At 33.1% G+C, this 17,684-nt stretch overlaps 3 protein-coding genes across 3 annotated transcripts; all 3 read left to right on the forward strand.

Moving 5' to 3' along the window:
- The first annotated feature begins 2,650 nt into the window (after positions 1–2,650).
- Positions 2,651–6,012, forward strand: LOC120151140 (mucin-5AC-like). The gene is made up of 5 exons (XM_039163687.1): positions 2,651–3,056; positions 3,192–3,327; positions 4,044–4,158; positions 4,385–5,437; positions 5,564–6,012. Exons 1-5 carry the CDS (start codon positions 2,930–2,932, stop codon positions 5,822–5,824), a joined length of 1,692 nt encoding a protein of 563 aa, XP_039019618.1. The 5' UTR covers positions 2,651–2,929; the 3' UTR covers positions 5,825–6,012.
- Positions 6,013–14,782: 8,770 nt separating this feature from the next.
- LOC120151050 (lactosylceramide 4-alpha-galactosyltransferase-like) lies at positions 14,783–16,084 on the forward strand. The gene has a single exon (XM_039163602.1). The coding sequence runs from the start codon at positions 14,795–14,797 to the stop codon at positions 16,067–16,069; it is 1,275 nt and encodes a 424-aa protein (XP_039019533.1). The 5' UTR covers positions 14,783–14,794; the 3' UTR covers positions 16,070–16,084.
- A 430-nt stretch (positions 16,085–16,514) lies between these two features.
- LOC120150946 lies at positions 16,515–17,396 on the forward strand. The gene is made up of 2 exons (XM_039163524.1): positions 16,515–17,001; positions 17,101–17,396. Exons 1-2 carry the CDS (start codon positions 16,515–16,517, stop codon positions 17,394–17,396), a joined length of 783 nt encoding a protein of 260 aa, XP_039019455.1.
- Positions 17,397–17,684: the final 288 nt, after the last annotated feature.

Below are 17,684 nucleotides of genomic sequence, written 5' to 3' on the forward strand. Positions count from 1 at the left end.
CTGTCAATACCTTCATTAACACTAACCGCTCTGTTTAAAACCTGCAAAAATTCTGTCCAAATAGGCTTTTCCCATTCAAAGAAAGCCCTTCTCAAATCCATCCTCCATTCCCAACTACCGAACACCCAATATCCGAAATCTTTGATCTTGCCACGCTTTTTAGTAGCTAGACTAAAAATCCTTGGAAAAGAGGATTGTAAAGAGTTTTTTTCTGTCCAAAAATCAGTCCAGAAGTCAATGTTATTACCATTACCCATGACACACCTCAAATCAGCAAGAAATTCAGGGGCAGTGTTATTACCATTACCCATAACACACCTCAAATCTATTTTTATCCATTCTAAAATTTTATAAGTTTTTCACTCTTAAAATTTAGAATTTTACCCTATAACATAAAATTCTATGGTTGTCCTTGAAATTAGGATGTACATTTTGGTGTATGTCATGCGAGGATGAAGCTATGCTTCATCCAGGGGACACTGCCCCCTAAAATTTTTTTATAATTAAAAATTATATAGGGTAAATACCTACTTAAATCTTATATTTTAATTTATTTTGATTTTGTCCTCTATTTTTATTATTAATTACACTTTATCATCTTAAGTTGATATATCGACTCGATGTCATGTGATGTCTATGTTTATCAGGGGCAAATGATGAACTTTGAAGTGTTGGTATGCTTAAACTAGTAATTATCTGCTTTTGAATAAATGAACATGCTAAATTTAGATTCAATGATGGTGTAAAATGCATTTCTTGATTTTTTTTTCTTCATGATTTAAATATACTCAAGTTGGATCTATGGTGTAGTTCCAGCGACCTGGGTTCGACTCCCGGTAGGACCTATTTTAATACTATTTATCCAAAAAATAGCATGCTTATATTAACATCTTAAGAATATTCTTAAATTTATCGACACTTTTAACAAAAGAAACAATATTTTTTATAATTGAATTAATGCTGGTTTTATTTTATGAATTTTGAAAACATCAAATCTAAAAATTGTATCAATATTTGAATTTAACGTCAATACATATGATCAGAGTATTGATACTCTAGACATAATATAAATGCTTGGTTGTATATTACTTAAAATTTGTATATAAAACATTAAGAAATGGTTCAACTGGTTCTATATCTCATAACTCCTATGATTCTTTTAATACGGTCCTTAAACGTGTCAATATGATTTAAGTTTTGGTCAATTATCTTGATTTCACCTATGATGCCTATAGTTATTATACGTATACGTATACATGTATATGTATGTTATAAGTAGTTTTTTCTGGTATGCATTGATAATTAAAGTTTAATTATATTACAAATTAGTCCTTATTTGTTTGGTTGGTTTGATATAGTCGTAAAAAAATTCAATTTGATCTAGATTTCACTGTCTATTGCGTATTATGTATTTTGTCTGAGTTAATTGTGGATCAAGTAGAGGAAGTTGGGGGAAGTCTCACATGCGACAGCTTAATATACGGTTAAGGAAAGTCGTTACCGGTTTTGTTATTATTTTTTTAATAAAACCGGTAAAAAATTTCTGGAAACATTATTATTTATACCGGTTTTGTTATTATTGGGAGCTTTACTAGGTTTGGTAATATATCCGGTAGAAAAAACTAATATTTTAGGTAGCGCTTTACCGGATATATTACCAAGCTCGGTAAAGCGCCCAATAATAAAAAAACCGGTAGAAATATTAATGTCTTAGGTAATTTTTACCGATTTTATTAAAAAAAATAATAACAAAACCGATAGCACATTTCTTTAACTGTATATTAAGGTTGTCATACGGTAGAACTTCCCACGAAGTTTCACCTTTGAGCTTGACAAGTATTGTCAAATTAGTAAACTTTTTATAACAACTTATCAAGTTTAAGGGATAATTTGACTAAACAAATTTAAGGGCTAATATGACCAAACTTATCAAGATCAAGTGCCAATTTGAGCCTCAAAAAATTTACGTGCCAATTTGATTAAACTTATCAAATTTAAGGAATAATTTGACGAAAAGCGTTTACTAGGGGCCATTTTGTGTTTTAAGCCAAATTTAAATTTAAAGCTTAGGAGGTAGGTGTGAAAACTTGATTCAACTCGAAAAGTCGATTTTTTTTACTTGAAAAAACTTGACTCAAATTGACTTCTAGTTGTAATTTCATAAACTCAACTCGGTTCGAAAAAATTTCAAATTTAAATCGAGTTATAAAATAGAACTCGAATTTTTTAATAATTAGTAGATTGATTTTCAAGTTAGAGTCAATGAACTCGACTCTGTATGATATATGTATATCATATATGAAAAAAATATGAAGACATATATATGTATTATAAATAGTTATAAAAATCATTTATATTAGAATAAAATAATATAATAATATTATAAATATTTACAATTAAATTTAAAGAGAAACTCAAAAATTTGACTTGAAAAAATTTGAAGTTAAATTCAAATTATAAAATATGACTCGTTAACTCTAATAACTCAATTTTTTTAATCGACTCATTCTAACGCTTACCCCTATTCAATGTTAAAAAAGAAAAAAAAACTAATTACAAGGAAAATGACATTTTAGTGATTTTCTTAATAATGATGAGTTATTTATATATACATCTGCAATATCAATCACCCTCCTTCAAATTTTCAAATTTCCTCAGAGCTGAAAACTTAGACAATCACCTGTTCGTTGTCAGATCAATTCCAAAAATAAGAATAAAGAATCATTTTTTCTTTTAAAATTAAACATTTCCCTCTTTCACACGGAAATGACGTTGTAATACTAATAAGTTATTTGCTTCGTTGAACCAACTTTTCTTTTTTTTTTTTTTCTATTTTTTTAGTTTCATTTTTTTGAATTTAAAGTTCAGGTTTGGATCTAAATGCAGAGGATTTGCTGGCTTTGATAAGTTTTTATAGATCCAAAAAACTATGGTGATGAAAGAGAGAGACGAAGAGCTAGCTTTGTTCCTGGAAATGAGGAGACGAGAGAAGGAGAAAGAGAAGAACAATCTTCTCTCGCTCAATAACTCTGAAGAACAGCTCAATCTTCCTTTAGGTACAAGAAAAAAAGAACAAAATGATCGCGATGCCATTTTGAGGATCTTCCTTGTGGAAGATGAAAAGTTATTTTTGAACTGATTTTTTGTTTGTTGACTGTTGACTAAAGTGATGTTTGGTTGGATTTGTATAGGATCTAACGTCAACGGAAACAACGGCGGCGGCGGCGGAGGTTCTCCGGTAGCAAAGATTGTCTCGGCGCTGCCTGTACGAAAGACTGCGGCGGAGAATTTTTTGAATTCGGAGAATGAAAAGTCTGATTATGATTGGTAAATGCTAAAGATATATGATATCTCTCTAGCTGATTTGGTTGATCTTTTACTGTATTCAGCGATCCTGCTTGTTTTGAACTGAAAATTTACGATCTATCTTTGTTTGGAGCAGTATGTTGCTTATCAAGGAGCTCTAGGTTTTTGGATAATTGAATCTACGTGCCCAGTAAATCTCCTTTTCTCGCTTTTTCTAAACCAAAAGAAGGATAATGAAGTTTGTGTGAGCAATAATTTGATTTTATCTTAAAGCTTCCTTTTAAGGGGGAAAGGTGTGGGTACCAATTAAGCCATAAAGAGGAGTACTTCACATCATTCTATATCTTTACAAGATAACCTCCATTTGCCTTTTGTAAAATTTGGATTTTGACATTAAATGTTTTTCTTTTCTCTTTTCTATTGCAGAATTAAAATTTTAAATCTGTTGCTTCTGCAATGTTGACAATTCTAATGGCATCCATGATCCATTCTCTCTTTCAGATTTGCTGTTACCTTAAGCGATATAATTTGCTAAAGATACTATTGTCAAAAATAGAAATTTGTATTTCAAAATTTAGTAATTATGTTTCAATGTTTCTATAGTGAAGCAAAGTTTATGGACATTTCCTTATGGTTGCACCTTAAATTCATATAAATGATGATGATGTGATTCAATATTGAATTGTTTCTTTTTCTGTGTAGTCTGTACTAATATGGGAGATATGTTCTGTCTTCAGGCTTCTTACTCCGCCTGGTACACCACTATTTCCCTCTTTGGAAATGGAATCACAGAAGACTCTAATGAGCCAGCTTGGGATGTCTAATGCTCGTCCGGTCGCATTGAAAACGAGGGTAAGAACACTTATGTGATTTGAGTTCCAGATTGACAGAATTAATAGGGGTTTGAGTTTGAATCATGTCATACTGGGAGCATTAAATCTTGTTGGCTTGTGTTATTTCATCGTTATCGGGTTAAGTTATGATAGTTTGCTGGCCTTAGTTGCTTTGTGGTTGTTAGAGATTTTGTTACTTCCCTATTGTCGTTATCCAGCAAATTTATCTTGCCTTGGGGTTTCAGCTGGCAAATCTCCCAGAGGAACCTGCTTCGAAGAGCACTCTTGCGTTAAAGCAACAAAATCCATCAGCTGGAGTAAACTCTTCCAACACAACTAAAAGGCCATCCTCTTCAGGGGGTCCGAAATCTGCTATTAGACCTGCAACACCTACTGGCCGGTCAACACTTCCCACAGCAACCAAGCCTTCAAGGTCTTCTACACCTACATCACGAGCCAACCTGCCTTCCGTAAATCCTGCTGCGTCTACAGTGAGGTCCTCAACTCCGACAAGATCCACTGCACGTTCTTTGACACCAACTGCTAGACCCTCATTGCCTGCTTCCATGTCAACATCAAGATCATCTACGCCAACACGTCGACCAGCTTCCTCGTCTGGCGCACTTACTGCAACTGCACCTTCCGGTCGATCGTCTTCTGTAACGAGATCTGCTCATACCACATCTTCAGTACCAAAATCAGCTTCACTCACTTCACTTATGAAATCAGCTCCTGCTTCAACTGTTACAAAATCAGTGCCTACCGCATCATCCATAACAAAACCAGCTTCCACTACAACAAAAAGTTCAGTACCATCACGGGGCACATCGCCAACCGTAAAGTCTAGGCCTTGGAAACCATCTGAGATGCCTGGATTTTCACTTGAAACACCGCCAAATTTAAGGACTTCGTTGCCAGAAAGACCATCATCTACCTCACGGGGGAGGCCAGGAGCTCCCGGTGCTAGATCATCTTCTGTTGAGGCCAATTCTAATGGAAGACCAAGACGCCAGTCCTGCTCACCTGCTAGAAGTAGGGCATCAAGCGGCAGTATCGGTAATGTGAGCTCCATTCGTTCTTTGCGTAGAGCAGATCCTAATGGTAGTGACAGTGAGAGTCCAGTAGTGATCGGAACAAAGATGGTTGAGAGAGTGGTAAATATGAGGAAGCTGGCACCCCCTAAACAAGACGACTATCATCGTAATAACCCTACTGCAAAATTATCTACATCCCTCGACAGCTCAGGATTTGGAAGAACACTCTCCAAAAAGTCTCTAGATATGGCTATGAGGCACATGGTATATCTTCTGCTTTACATCAACACATTCTGTTAACTTGACGAATCATAATTTGATGCGTGTTGATAGTAAGGTCTTCCTTCGGGATTTGATTCTCATTAACATATCTCATCATTTCTTGTACAGGATATCAGGCGAACTATTTCAGGTAATCAGCGTCCGCTTATGACAAATGTTCCAGCTTCCTCTATATATAGTGTGAGATCAGGATCCACAAGGAGCAGGACTGTAAGTGTTTCTGATTCTCCACTTGCCACGAGCAGCACTGCCAGCTCCGAGCCAAGTGTAAACAACAATTCCTTCTTTATCGACGGGAGTGAAATAGACGACAATGATATCAGTAGCGAGAGAGGAATCTCGTCCCCAACCAGCCAGCGTGCCGGCTGACAGAGGGAAACAATTTCGTCCGAATGTATATCGATTTTACGGGAAAGCTCAGTCAGAATGACGATGAAGAAACAACCTGTTTCTTAAAGAAGCTGATATTTAAGGGAGCATTTCAAATGGCTGTAATCTGTAGTACCTGTAGGTAAGTACTTCAGTGCATTAATGTAAGAATGAGATTAGATTTTGAGAAGAAGAAAAAAGGATAACTATTATATTGTTGAACTTTGATATCTGGTCCTGGAAATGTTCCTGCCTTTCTCAAACTATAAAAAAAAATGGTTGATTATGTGCACTCACGATTCATTGCTTTTTTTAACTGGGTATTTTGGTTAAAATTAGTAGTTATATTTTTTTGGGTAAAGTACACAAATGGTCCATTAACTATAGGATAATATTTTGTTGAGTCTCTCGACTATTAAAATTTATAAAATGATCCCCCGATTGTAGGATATTATTTTGTTGAGTCTCTTGACTATTAAAAGTTATAAAATTGTTATCTGACTATTTATGTAACAAACTAGTCATTTCAGTTGGACGTTACTTTACTTATTGAGATATTATATTTTAATCTTGTTAAATGACATTATTGTTACTTTTAGGCATTTGTTCGACAACATAATGTAAACGGAGACTAAATTTATAAAATAAATCTCAAATGATTTTGAGATCGTATTTTATCATATTTCAGTTAATAGATTAATATCTAGATCAAAAGACCGTTGATTTTTCTAATAGAAAAGAACGAATTTGGAATATATTAATAGTTAAATGATCATTTTATAATTTTTAATAATTAAAAGACTTAACAAAGTAATATTCTATAATCAAAGAATCATTTATGTACTTTATCCTATTTCTTCTAGTTCAAATTGACCAACTTGACTTTGTTGTACATTTTGATGATTAGTTCGGGATAAAAAATATGACAAAAAGCACAAATTTAGAAAAGAATATTAGTTTAAATCATAGAATTAAATTATTTTTTAAACGGATAGTTTGGGTCTGATTCTTAAGCAGTGACAACAGCCTTTAGAATAGGATTCTAAACAAATGAGTCGAATTTGAGTATTATTGAGTTTGATTCTATTTAAAAACTTTAAAATGAAGCTCGATTCTTTTTGAAAATTCGCGAGTCTAAAATTTTCAAGTTCGAATTGAACTCGAAACAATGAATTGAAATTCGAAAAAACTTGAAAAGGCTCGAAATAAAAATAATCTTAAACTTAACTCAGTTGAAGCTCAAACTCAAATTCAAACCTAAACCTTATACTATATATATATATATATTAAAATTCAACACATAAATATTAATATTATTAATAATTTATTTTTTAAAAAAATAAAAGTTTAATATATTATTTTTTCGAGTTATTCACGAATTTTTTGAGTTAAATATCAAATAATTCATTTTAACTTGTTAAAAATCAAATTAAATCTATTCGAGTTAAATATTTACTAAGTTTTAATCAAATCAATTTCGAGTAATTCATAATCGATGTTGTCTTTTATAAATTTACTCATAAGTAGGTATGGTTGTCGACTTGTCGTCTTAGTCTTAGGGGGAGGAGCACTTGTACCAGCACCCGAGGGACTAGAGAGTAGAGGCAGGAGGAGTAGCGATTTTAGCATCTTTCTTGGCATCCGCTGGTGGGGGCCATTTGAGAAAATTAAAATTTTTATAAACTTAAATAAACTTGTTATATACTTGGACAAATTAAAATTATCATAAATTTAAATAAACTTATTATAAACCTAAATAATCTTGTTACGATTTAAGAAAATTAAAATTATTATAAATTTCAATATAATTTAAATATGACATTACAGAAAAATAAATAAATAATAAAACTAAAAAAATATTGTATCAATGTTGATTTTTCATGAATGAGTTTTAGAGTGTGGCGTTCTTTGGTTTCGTGTGAGATTATTTTGTATTAATTGTTCTTCAATAGGATTGTTATTGCCATTGTTTCCGTCATATTGATTGACATTATCTCTAACATTATTAGCATCAACGTGTGTTGGTCGAGCGAGTTTATTCAACGACGCATCCCAATCATACAATTCCACCAGTGAATGCGGATTGCGAAAATCTAAAAAATCTTATCAGTGAAAATGGCGTAATTGATTGGACTGATTGGATTAATTATGGTGGTATCGGTGGAGGAACATCACTCGTCAAATACATATTGAATCAAATAGTAAGTGATAATTACATAAAAATACTTTATTTCTATTTTTTTTACTTGAGTTATTATTCGTCTAAACAAAATGTTCACAACATATTAGTTACATTTAGTTGTATTTAGGTTATAATTACGTGTGGTAGATAAGTTTTGTTTAGATAAAATTTATTTGGTTTGACTGATGTTACCGAGGAGAAAAAGCTTGGGTAGATTGTGTATGTGCAGAAAATTAACTAAGGAGGAACATTTTAGTCGCGACAATGTATTTCGCAAGGGCCAGTGGAACATAGAAGATAAAGACAGTGAGGAACATATTTACCTCGCCAAGGCAAGGTTTATCTTGCAAGTCTGAAGCGGATCTGACGAATTGCCTATGTCACATGTCAACTATACGACTACCTTCACGTGCAAGCAAGCCCTCAAGATTCTGACAACAGTCAGTCGCCTATCCTTTTTTAGCATGGACAAGAAAGCAACGGGTATTTAGGGAATCTTCACTTGTTTGAAACCCTAGGAGATTTCCCTTTATAAATACCAGTCACATTCGCCAAAAAGGGAGGTAAGGAAGCAAGAAGAGCTTTAACTAAAGCGTGGAGTGAGCAACTGTAGTGCTTTCCCACTGTTTTCCAACCCGACCGTCCTTGGTGTCCTCCATAGCCAGGCTATAGCAGAGCGACGGTCAGGCCTCAAGAGAGGATGGTCGCCAGGGCAGGCACGTTGTTGATCAGAGATGTCACGACAGAGCCCTCGGTTTTGGGAGTCATTCCTCCCTTGTTCCTAATTTCTTTACTTTGCTTGGGGTTGTATTAAAACGATGACACTTTGGTTGATTTTTTGACAACACCATGAACTGTTTTACTAGGTGTTAGTCTTTGTTTTGCCGAGACAATGATTTTATGTTTTATGAACGATGCATTATGACTTTGCTCATGACACTTTTGTTCATTATTTAAATATTTTTCCTTGACACTGTAAGAGCTTCGAGAGATTGTCTGGGGTCTAGGTAAAACACGTCTTGACACTGTAAGAGCTTCGAGAGATTGTCATTTGTCTAGACATCGATTCTTAGATTCGAGAGAATTAAGATAGATCTACGTGAGCAATGGAATGGATCTGGGATGGTGATGTTCTAACCTGTCTACCTTAGAGATAAGGAGAGGGTTTCAATCGACTAAAAGTGATAGACGTTGGAGTAGGATAGACAACGATTATAGTTCACGCTGAGAGGTATTGCTACAATAGTTTGACAAACCTAGGGTTATAGTTAACGCTGAGTAGTATTGCCATAACAACCGTCAAAGAATACTCAGTAATCCTGTCGGGCAGCTTAAGCATATCATAACAAATCATTCTAGACTTAGAATAATTGCTTGTCATAAACGCTTGTCTTTGCCTTGCTTATTTTAATTTGATAACTTTGCATATTTATTTTGCCTCGACCAAACTCTTCTACAACCATACTTTATAATACTTTCTTGCTTTATTTCGTTACTAATAGTTTTCTAGTTTGACAAGACTTCAGGAATTAGCTCGTGACAATTAGTTCTGGTTGTGGTGAAACTTAAAAGAGCCGACCAATCCCTGAGGAGACGATAACTCACTTATCATTTATTACTTAATTCGATTGTGTATACTTGCATAGATTTGCTTGCCTTAGCATATACATTTCTAAGCGATCAATGAGTATGATAGTAATGATGTATAATAATCTTATTTTAGAGTCAACATATGTAAAACAAAATATGGTGTATGTTGTGGTATTTTGAGTGATGCTACTGATGACGAGCTAGAAGGGTTCGTTCTTCCTTAATTAGTCAGATGACGAAGATGTTGCATCAATGTACATTTTTTTTCATGTGCATAAATAGATATGGTTCATTCCTCGTCAGATAATAGATATGACTTTCCCTATTACATGAACCATACCTTATGATTGATGAGGCGAAATGTAATTCTTGATGCTTTTGGTATTTAAATGAAATCATACCATTAAAAAAATCATGTGATTTATGGGACGAAATCAATGTAACAATTTTTTTAAATATAATTCATTGAAAGATGCGCTTCTCCATAGACCAAAATATTTTCTAAAACATGTTAGCTCGACTGTGAGATATAACAAAAACGTATCTTATCAAATGTGTCTTTTAAAAGACTCACTTGACGAGGTACACTTTTTGTTTTATGTTAACTAGGCTGTTAGATATAACAAAAACATGTCTTATCAAATGTTCCTTCTAAAATACCATCTAATAAAGTACACTTTTATTCGATATGAAGAAAGAGTATCATTCTAAAAATTAATTAAAAATTGTGTTAATTTTTTAGAGGATGATAGTAAGGGTAAATGAACCATAATTAAAACGAAGAATAAAAAATTACAAGGAGTGAAAAGAAAAACAAAGAATAAATATTATTTTTATTAACACATGTTACATGTTATGATTAAAGGGTAAATTTGACAAAATTGTTGAAAGAGAATGATAGAATTGTTATAAAACTAGTATTATGGACAAATGCAATAGCCAATAGATGAAATATTAGTTGAAGAATAAATTAAAAAAATCAAAAATTTGATTCATTGGTTATTGTTCTTTTATATTTTAATTTAAATAAAATGAATCAATTATTAAATAGGATTGTAACAAAAAATCATTAAATATGATAAAATTGTCAAAGGTCTTACATTATCTTAGATTACAGAAGAAGTTGTAATGAGACCTATTCGTATCTTGTCAAATCTGGACGCTATTAATAATACGAGTATTATATTATCATATTAAAATAGGATAAAGTACACAAATGGTTCCCCGAATATAGGGCGATATTTTATTGAGTCCTATAACTATTAAAGTTATAACTATAGGGTGTTGCTTTATCGAGTTCTCCGACTATTAAAAGTACAAAATGATCACCTGACTATTCATATCTACCAAACTCATCATTTTTTTATTTAAAAATTTGGCAACCATTTGAGTTGAACTTTAACTTTTTGGCTGAGATATGATAAAATCTGATCCTAGCACCGTTTGAGCTGTATTTTACGTATCGACTCTTCATTTACATTATGTCGTCGAGATAGTGCTTTAAAGCAATGACGATACCAATAAACATAATTAAAATATGATTTTATTGTATCTCAAATAGCTGGTTAATATCGAGCTCAAACGACTGTCAAATTGTTAACGAAAAATGACGAGTTTGGAATATATGAATAGTTGAGTGATCATTTTGTAACTTTTAATAGTTGGAAGACTCAATAAAGTAACTCGCTATAGTTGGAGAACCATTTATGTACTTTACCCATTTAAAATAACGTATTTCCATGGACCCCATTTTCAGGTTAATTTCCATTGTTAAAAGAATTTTTGGGATAATTAAATCATAAAGCCTATTGAACAAAATAAAAAATAAAAAAGAGAGCACAAGACCAAGTTTTCTAATAAAACAATCCAACCAACGTACCATATTATTCTTTTCATTCTTATTCTATAAGGAAATAGAAGACAAATTGTAAAAGAAAATAAACTTATTCTCTCTTAAAGAAATTATATTGGTTCATCATGCCTAACACAAACAAGTTTGAAGATGCCCTAGACTTCAAATTTTGATATCTTTTTAGAAGAATTCATCGAATGATTTCAACGATAAAAGAGAATATTATTTTCTGAAGATTTGAGTTTAAACAATTAATATGTGTGTATTACCAATATCGTCATTTAATTCTTTCATCTCTTTGTTATACTATTTTATTATTATGAATTATTTCTATTGACCAACGATTTAGAATCTATGAAAAGAATTATATTCAACCATCAACTTTAATCTTAGGTTACAATACAATTACTCAACTTTATATACATATAAGATAAATTATTTTTTTTAATTTCAATAATCCAAAGTAGGATAACATCTTTACAATACTTAAATGCTATATACTAAGTGACGCCTCATCCACCAAGAATACGATTAGGGACCAACATTAATTATATATCTAATAAATTATATTAAAGGCCCAAAATTCAAAGGAAGCAAGCATCATCATAGGGGATTTACTTGTACTCAAATTAAAATTATTAAAAAAAAAACTTTGAAATGTGGGATTTGCTGAGATGATGAAATAAGACATGCTAATATAAATTTTATGGCTTTGCTTCTTACATATACCAATTGCAATAACCAAGTCATTGACCTAAATGTGCCACTTGGATTATACCATATATGATTTAAACATATTAAGTTAGGTAAGAATTAAATTATAATTGTATGACAGATGCATGGCGGTGCCATAATTCTTAATTTATACCATCGTTTGTTTTTTTAATAATTCTTACAAAGGGGTGGAAGAGGAAAAAAATAATTTTACTCTTAATCTGTATTAAATTTACAATTTAACAGAGAGGGGATATGTTAAATGATAACTTTTTTTTTGTTGACTTCCCGGTTTTGCAATTCCTAGAGTTTTGACTTGATTAATTTGGATTGATTTGCGTAACACACTTGATTATAGTGGGTGAGTCTCACAACAGAGATTTTCTACATACATAAGACCTCAAACTTGAAATATATTTAAGTGATATCAAGTTGCTTACAATTTGAACCAATCTCGTTGGTATCAACTAAAGAATTTTAATCTCTTAATTTTAAAGATTGTTTGAAAAAAATAATCATAGTTATATCTACACGTTATTCCAACATATAATCTATTAATAAAATATACATTTGAACAATATTAATAATCTTTGTGATTTGAATGTGAAATAGAAAGGTTTACCACCTGGGAATAAATATTAACTAGTTTTGTCGGTGGGAAATCATACAAATAATTCTGGATTTGATTATGATTTTAGTCCTCGTGCTGTGTTAAATAATTGTATTAATTTTTGGGTTTAAACTACAAGTTTAGTTCCCAAACTATCACTTCTGTTCTATTTTGGTCACCCTATTAATTTTTTAAAATCACACGTAATATTTAGTTTTGGTTTCATTTTGGTCACTTACCGCTAAAATATCAACAGTGATGATGTTGTATCATCGTTGAAAAAAATATCATATCAACATATGATAATTTTTTAACAATGGTGGGTCTAGAAATTTGTGGGTGGCCAAAATGAAACCAAAACATAATGCTATGTATGATTTTGAAAAAAATAGTTGGTTGACCAAAACGAAACAAAAGTGATAGTTAGGGTGATAAATATGTAATTTACCTTTTTTTAGTATTCTAAAGTATTGGTGGGTCCATAAATATTTTAAGGGTAGACACGTATATATTAACAACATACAATTTTTGTACAAATAAAATTTTAGGATGGAAACGATTAATAAAATAGGTAATAACCCAAAGAAAATTCAAATTTCAGAGTGGATACTTTACGCCTTAGGGGATCAACTATTGCTTTGAGGTGATTACAAGTTAATATTTGTTCATAATATTTTTTAACTATTAGCAAAACACACACAACCTACAAGCGTAGCTACTCGATCGAACCTAAAATCTCTAAGAAAAATAAAACTCATTTTTTACCATTAAACTCGCTTAATGGGTTATTGTTTTAAAAAAATGAAAAAATAAACCAAGATTCTCAATTTCGCATATAAAAATAATATAGAGATTCGATACTATAAAATAAAAGGATTGAATTTTAAAATTTAAATAATTCAAGAACCTTTTAACATATTTAAACCAAATTATCTCATTGGTAGCATGCAATCTTCTAAATCCTTGATTGGTTGGTATTTGTGTTGGCCTCATGAAAGCGAGTTTTCGAAAACCAATATACACAAAAATTTCAAGATAAGACATAATTTTGTAAAGGTTTCAATCAAGTACCTCTTTATTTCAATTTAAGAACATGGGGGCAAGTTGTCAATAATTTAACCTCAAGGGCTTACGTCGATAATCTGTAGCCACAACCCCCACGTCCCTAATAGATAGATATATAAAGTGTGTTTCCAATTTAGACTTTTTCTCGCAAGCAGCCATTATAAACTGATGTTCCCAACACCCATCCTTCTCACTCAAATGATGCCCTCTCCTTACGAATCTATAAACAAAAATAATTAAAATAAGATCAACGTCAAATAGAATATATAAAAGATAAGATTCTATGCGATTTAATCTTGTTTATTTCTACAAATAAAATAATAATAATAGCAATCTTCTAAAAACTTGGAGATAACGAAGAAAACAAAATACATGTTATCATTTGTAATAAAATATGGAGTATCTCAAATCACTTCACTAATATATATATATATATATACACACACAAAATTATTTATGTAATATAAACTCTAAAGATTGTAAAGATTAAAAAAATTATATCTCTTCGAAATAATTTTCTCACAATTCTAAAGGTTAAGGCATTTCATATTTTATAAAATCAAAATACTTAGTTATCAAGGAACCTAATCCCATAAGATTTATTGCTTAAAATAAATATTTATTCATTAAATAAATTTAATTATTAAATAATCTTTAACTACTAAAATTACAATAAAATCTAATTTAATTACTAATTATAATTTGACTTAATATCTAACACTTTCTATGAAGACCAATGGAACCGATAAAGATATTAATACTTTGAGGACTAAAAATTATATTATAACGTTTTGAAATTTTAGACCAATTTGAAGTATATATTATAGTTTGAGGGTTTGTGATAGAATTATATTAATGGGGTTGCTAATCAATAGGAACGTGTCTGGTTTGTAGACTTATAAAAAGGTCTCTTTCCATTGACCGCCATGAAAGGTTTATCTAAGGTAAATCGCCACTATGCTGGCAGCGAAAATTCTCGGCTGCCGGCTTGTTAATCAAGCCAAATCGCCGATTGCTTCAATAATCTTCTTTGCTGTTCTAATGTTTTTCATGTTGGCAGATACTATGATTTGTAACATATCCTTGGAACCGGCTGCTTTCACTGATAAAGAAGATTCACAAGAGTTGCAGATTCTGAAAGTTGTAAGAAAAACCAGTTCGGATGTCGTTGTTCCTCTACCATGGACCGTTTCTACACAAAACAAGATCATTGAAGTCGATGAAGAACATCGAAATTCTGTACCTTCTTCCTTGAGTGTTCGAAAAGAACATGGGGTCGGGAAGTTCAGGAGAAAACTACCGGATTACGGGATTTTCAAGTCAGATGAGTTGACCAAGAGGTTCCATGGCCGAGTTCTGGAATTCTTCAACAATGGATGTGAAGTTCACTTCTTCATGGCATGGATTTCAACGGTTGAGTCCTTCGGTAGAAGGGAAACCATGGCTGTGGAAAGCGTTTTCAAATCCCACCCTGATGGTTGCTTGATGATTCTATCGAGAACCATGGACTCGATCCGAGGTTATCGGAACCTGAAACCGTTGTTCGATCGTGGGTTCAAAGTTATGGCAGTGGCACCGGACTTACCATTTCTGGTCAAGAACACACCGGCCGAAGCTTGGTTTAACGACATGAAGAGTGGTAAAAAAGATCCCGGTGGGATCCCATTGGCACAGAATCTCTCAAATTTGATCAGACTCTTAGCGTTACACAAGTACGGAGGTATTTACTTGGACACTGATTTCATCGTGTTAAAAAGCTTTAAAGGGCTGAAGAACACGATCGGAGCACAAAACGTCGATGGGACGTCGAAGAATTGGACGAGATTGAACAATGCAGTGTTGGTATTCGACATGAACCATCCACTTGTATTCAAGTTCATCGAGGAATTTGCTTTGACATTTGATGGGAACAAATGGGGACACAATGGACCATACATGGTTTCCAGGGTGGTCGGAAGAGTTGAAGGACTTGCTGGTTATAACTTCACAATCTTACCACCTATGGCATTTTATCCGGTCGATTGGATCAAAATAGGGAGCCTTTTTAAGGAGCCGAAAGACCGAGCAGGCTCGAGATGGGTTGAAGCTAAGGTGCAGCAGCTAAAAGAGAAAGCATATGGAGTTCATCTATGGAATAAACGAAGTAGCAAATTCAGGGTTGAAGAAGGAAGTGTAATGGGAAGATTAATGGCGGTTCACTGTGTTTTGTGTAAAAATAAACATACTTCTTAAAATGTATATACTTCTGTGAATTAATGTATATCAGTGACAAGTGATACTCCAATTTTGGTAATGTGAAAAGCACGAGCATGTCAACATAATGGGATTAACTCCTTTATAAATATCATATAGTTTTCATCAGCCACTTTTCACGGTGAACAAAAATGTGCGACAATCAATCTATCATAATGATTGAATGCATCAGAAATGGCCATTAAAGCTTTAACATAAAAAGATATAAAATGCAACTATTGCCATAATTGTGTTTATCTACAACTCCACAACCGTTGAGAAACTCCGTTTCGCAGCAGAGATGAGCAATTTGTTTCGGAAGACGACGGTGAGAAATCTGTTTCGTGTGCTATTTTTCTGAGCTCTGAAACCTCTGACCGTCTCGAACAAATCAGTTTTGTTCATCATCTCTGTGGCAACCGTCTTCTTTATAATCTATGAAAACATGGTGATTACTCATCGTTACATGCATCTTGAGGATATCACAGCAGAGGGAAAGATGGAAGGGGTAGATAGTGTATACAAGGATCCTCTAATTCCCCTATTCAATGCCACCAGAGAAGAAAGGATAGCTTGGTTCGAGATGGAGCTGCAAAAATTGGAGTATTTCAAATCGAGAAACTCGAACTCGAAATTCCACAACCAAGTTTCGGGTTTTGATGACAGTATCTGTTCGGTGCAGTACTTCATGGTATGGCTTTCACCAGCTCAATCATTCGGGGTAAGGGAATTTTCAGCTGTACACAGCCTCTTCAAGGCAAGTCCTAAGGGACGCTTGATGATTTTATCACCATCTCTTGATTCAAGACAAGGGGACCAGATTCTGAAACCACTAATCGATGGTGGGTTTAAAGTCCTTGCGGCGACACCGGATTTTACCTTTTTATTGAAGAACACCCCGTCTGAGAGTTGGTTCAATGAGTTGAAGAGTGGTAGATAAGATCCAGGAAGCATTCCACTGTCTTACAATCTTTCCAACTTGATCAGGCTTGCAATAATATACAAGTATGGGGTAGTTTACTTGGATGTAGATTTCATAGTTCTCAAAGACTTCATCCGATTGCGGAATGCAATAGGAGCACAAAGCATAAGTACAATCAACAAGAAATGGACAAGAATAAATGGTGCAGCCATGATCTTCGATGAGGGGCATCCAATTCTATACGACTTCTTGGAGGAATTTGCAGTAACCTTCGATGGAAGTAAATGGGGACACAATGGGCCATGCCTGATTTCCAGAGTGATTCAAAGAGTTGAAAAAAACCTGGTTATAACTTCACAATCTTGCCACCTAAAACCTTTTATCCAATGGGTTGGATCAAAATAGCCAGATATTTTAAGAAGCCCCACACAGAATCAGAACAGAAATGGGTGGAACACATGTTAATTGAACTCGAAAGGAGCACTTACGCGATTCATATATGGAACCACCGAACCAAAGAGTTGGCGATTGAAGACGGAAGCGTCGTGCAAAGACTAATCTCGGCTCACTGTGTTATTTGCCATCAGAGGAACCCATTAAGCATCCAACCTAAAACCAATTGGAATTAGGTGAAAATGGTACACCTGGATACAAAAACCACAGGCAATTCAGAATTTATTTGGGATGATACAA

Source organism: Hibiscus syriacus, unplaced genomic scaffold, assembly GCF_006381635.1.
Source record: "Hibiscus syriacus cultivar Baekdansim isolate YM2019G1 unplaced genomic scaffold, ASM638163v2 tig00111027_pilon, whole genome shotgun sequence".
NCBI lineage: Eukaryota > Viridiplantae > Streptophyta > Magnoliopsida > Malvales > Malvaceae > Hibiscus > Hibiscus syriacus.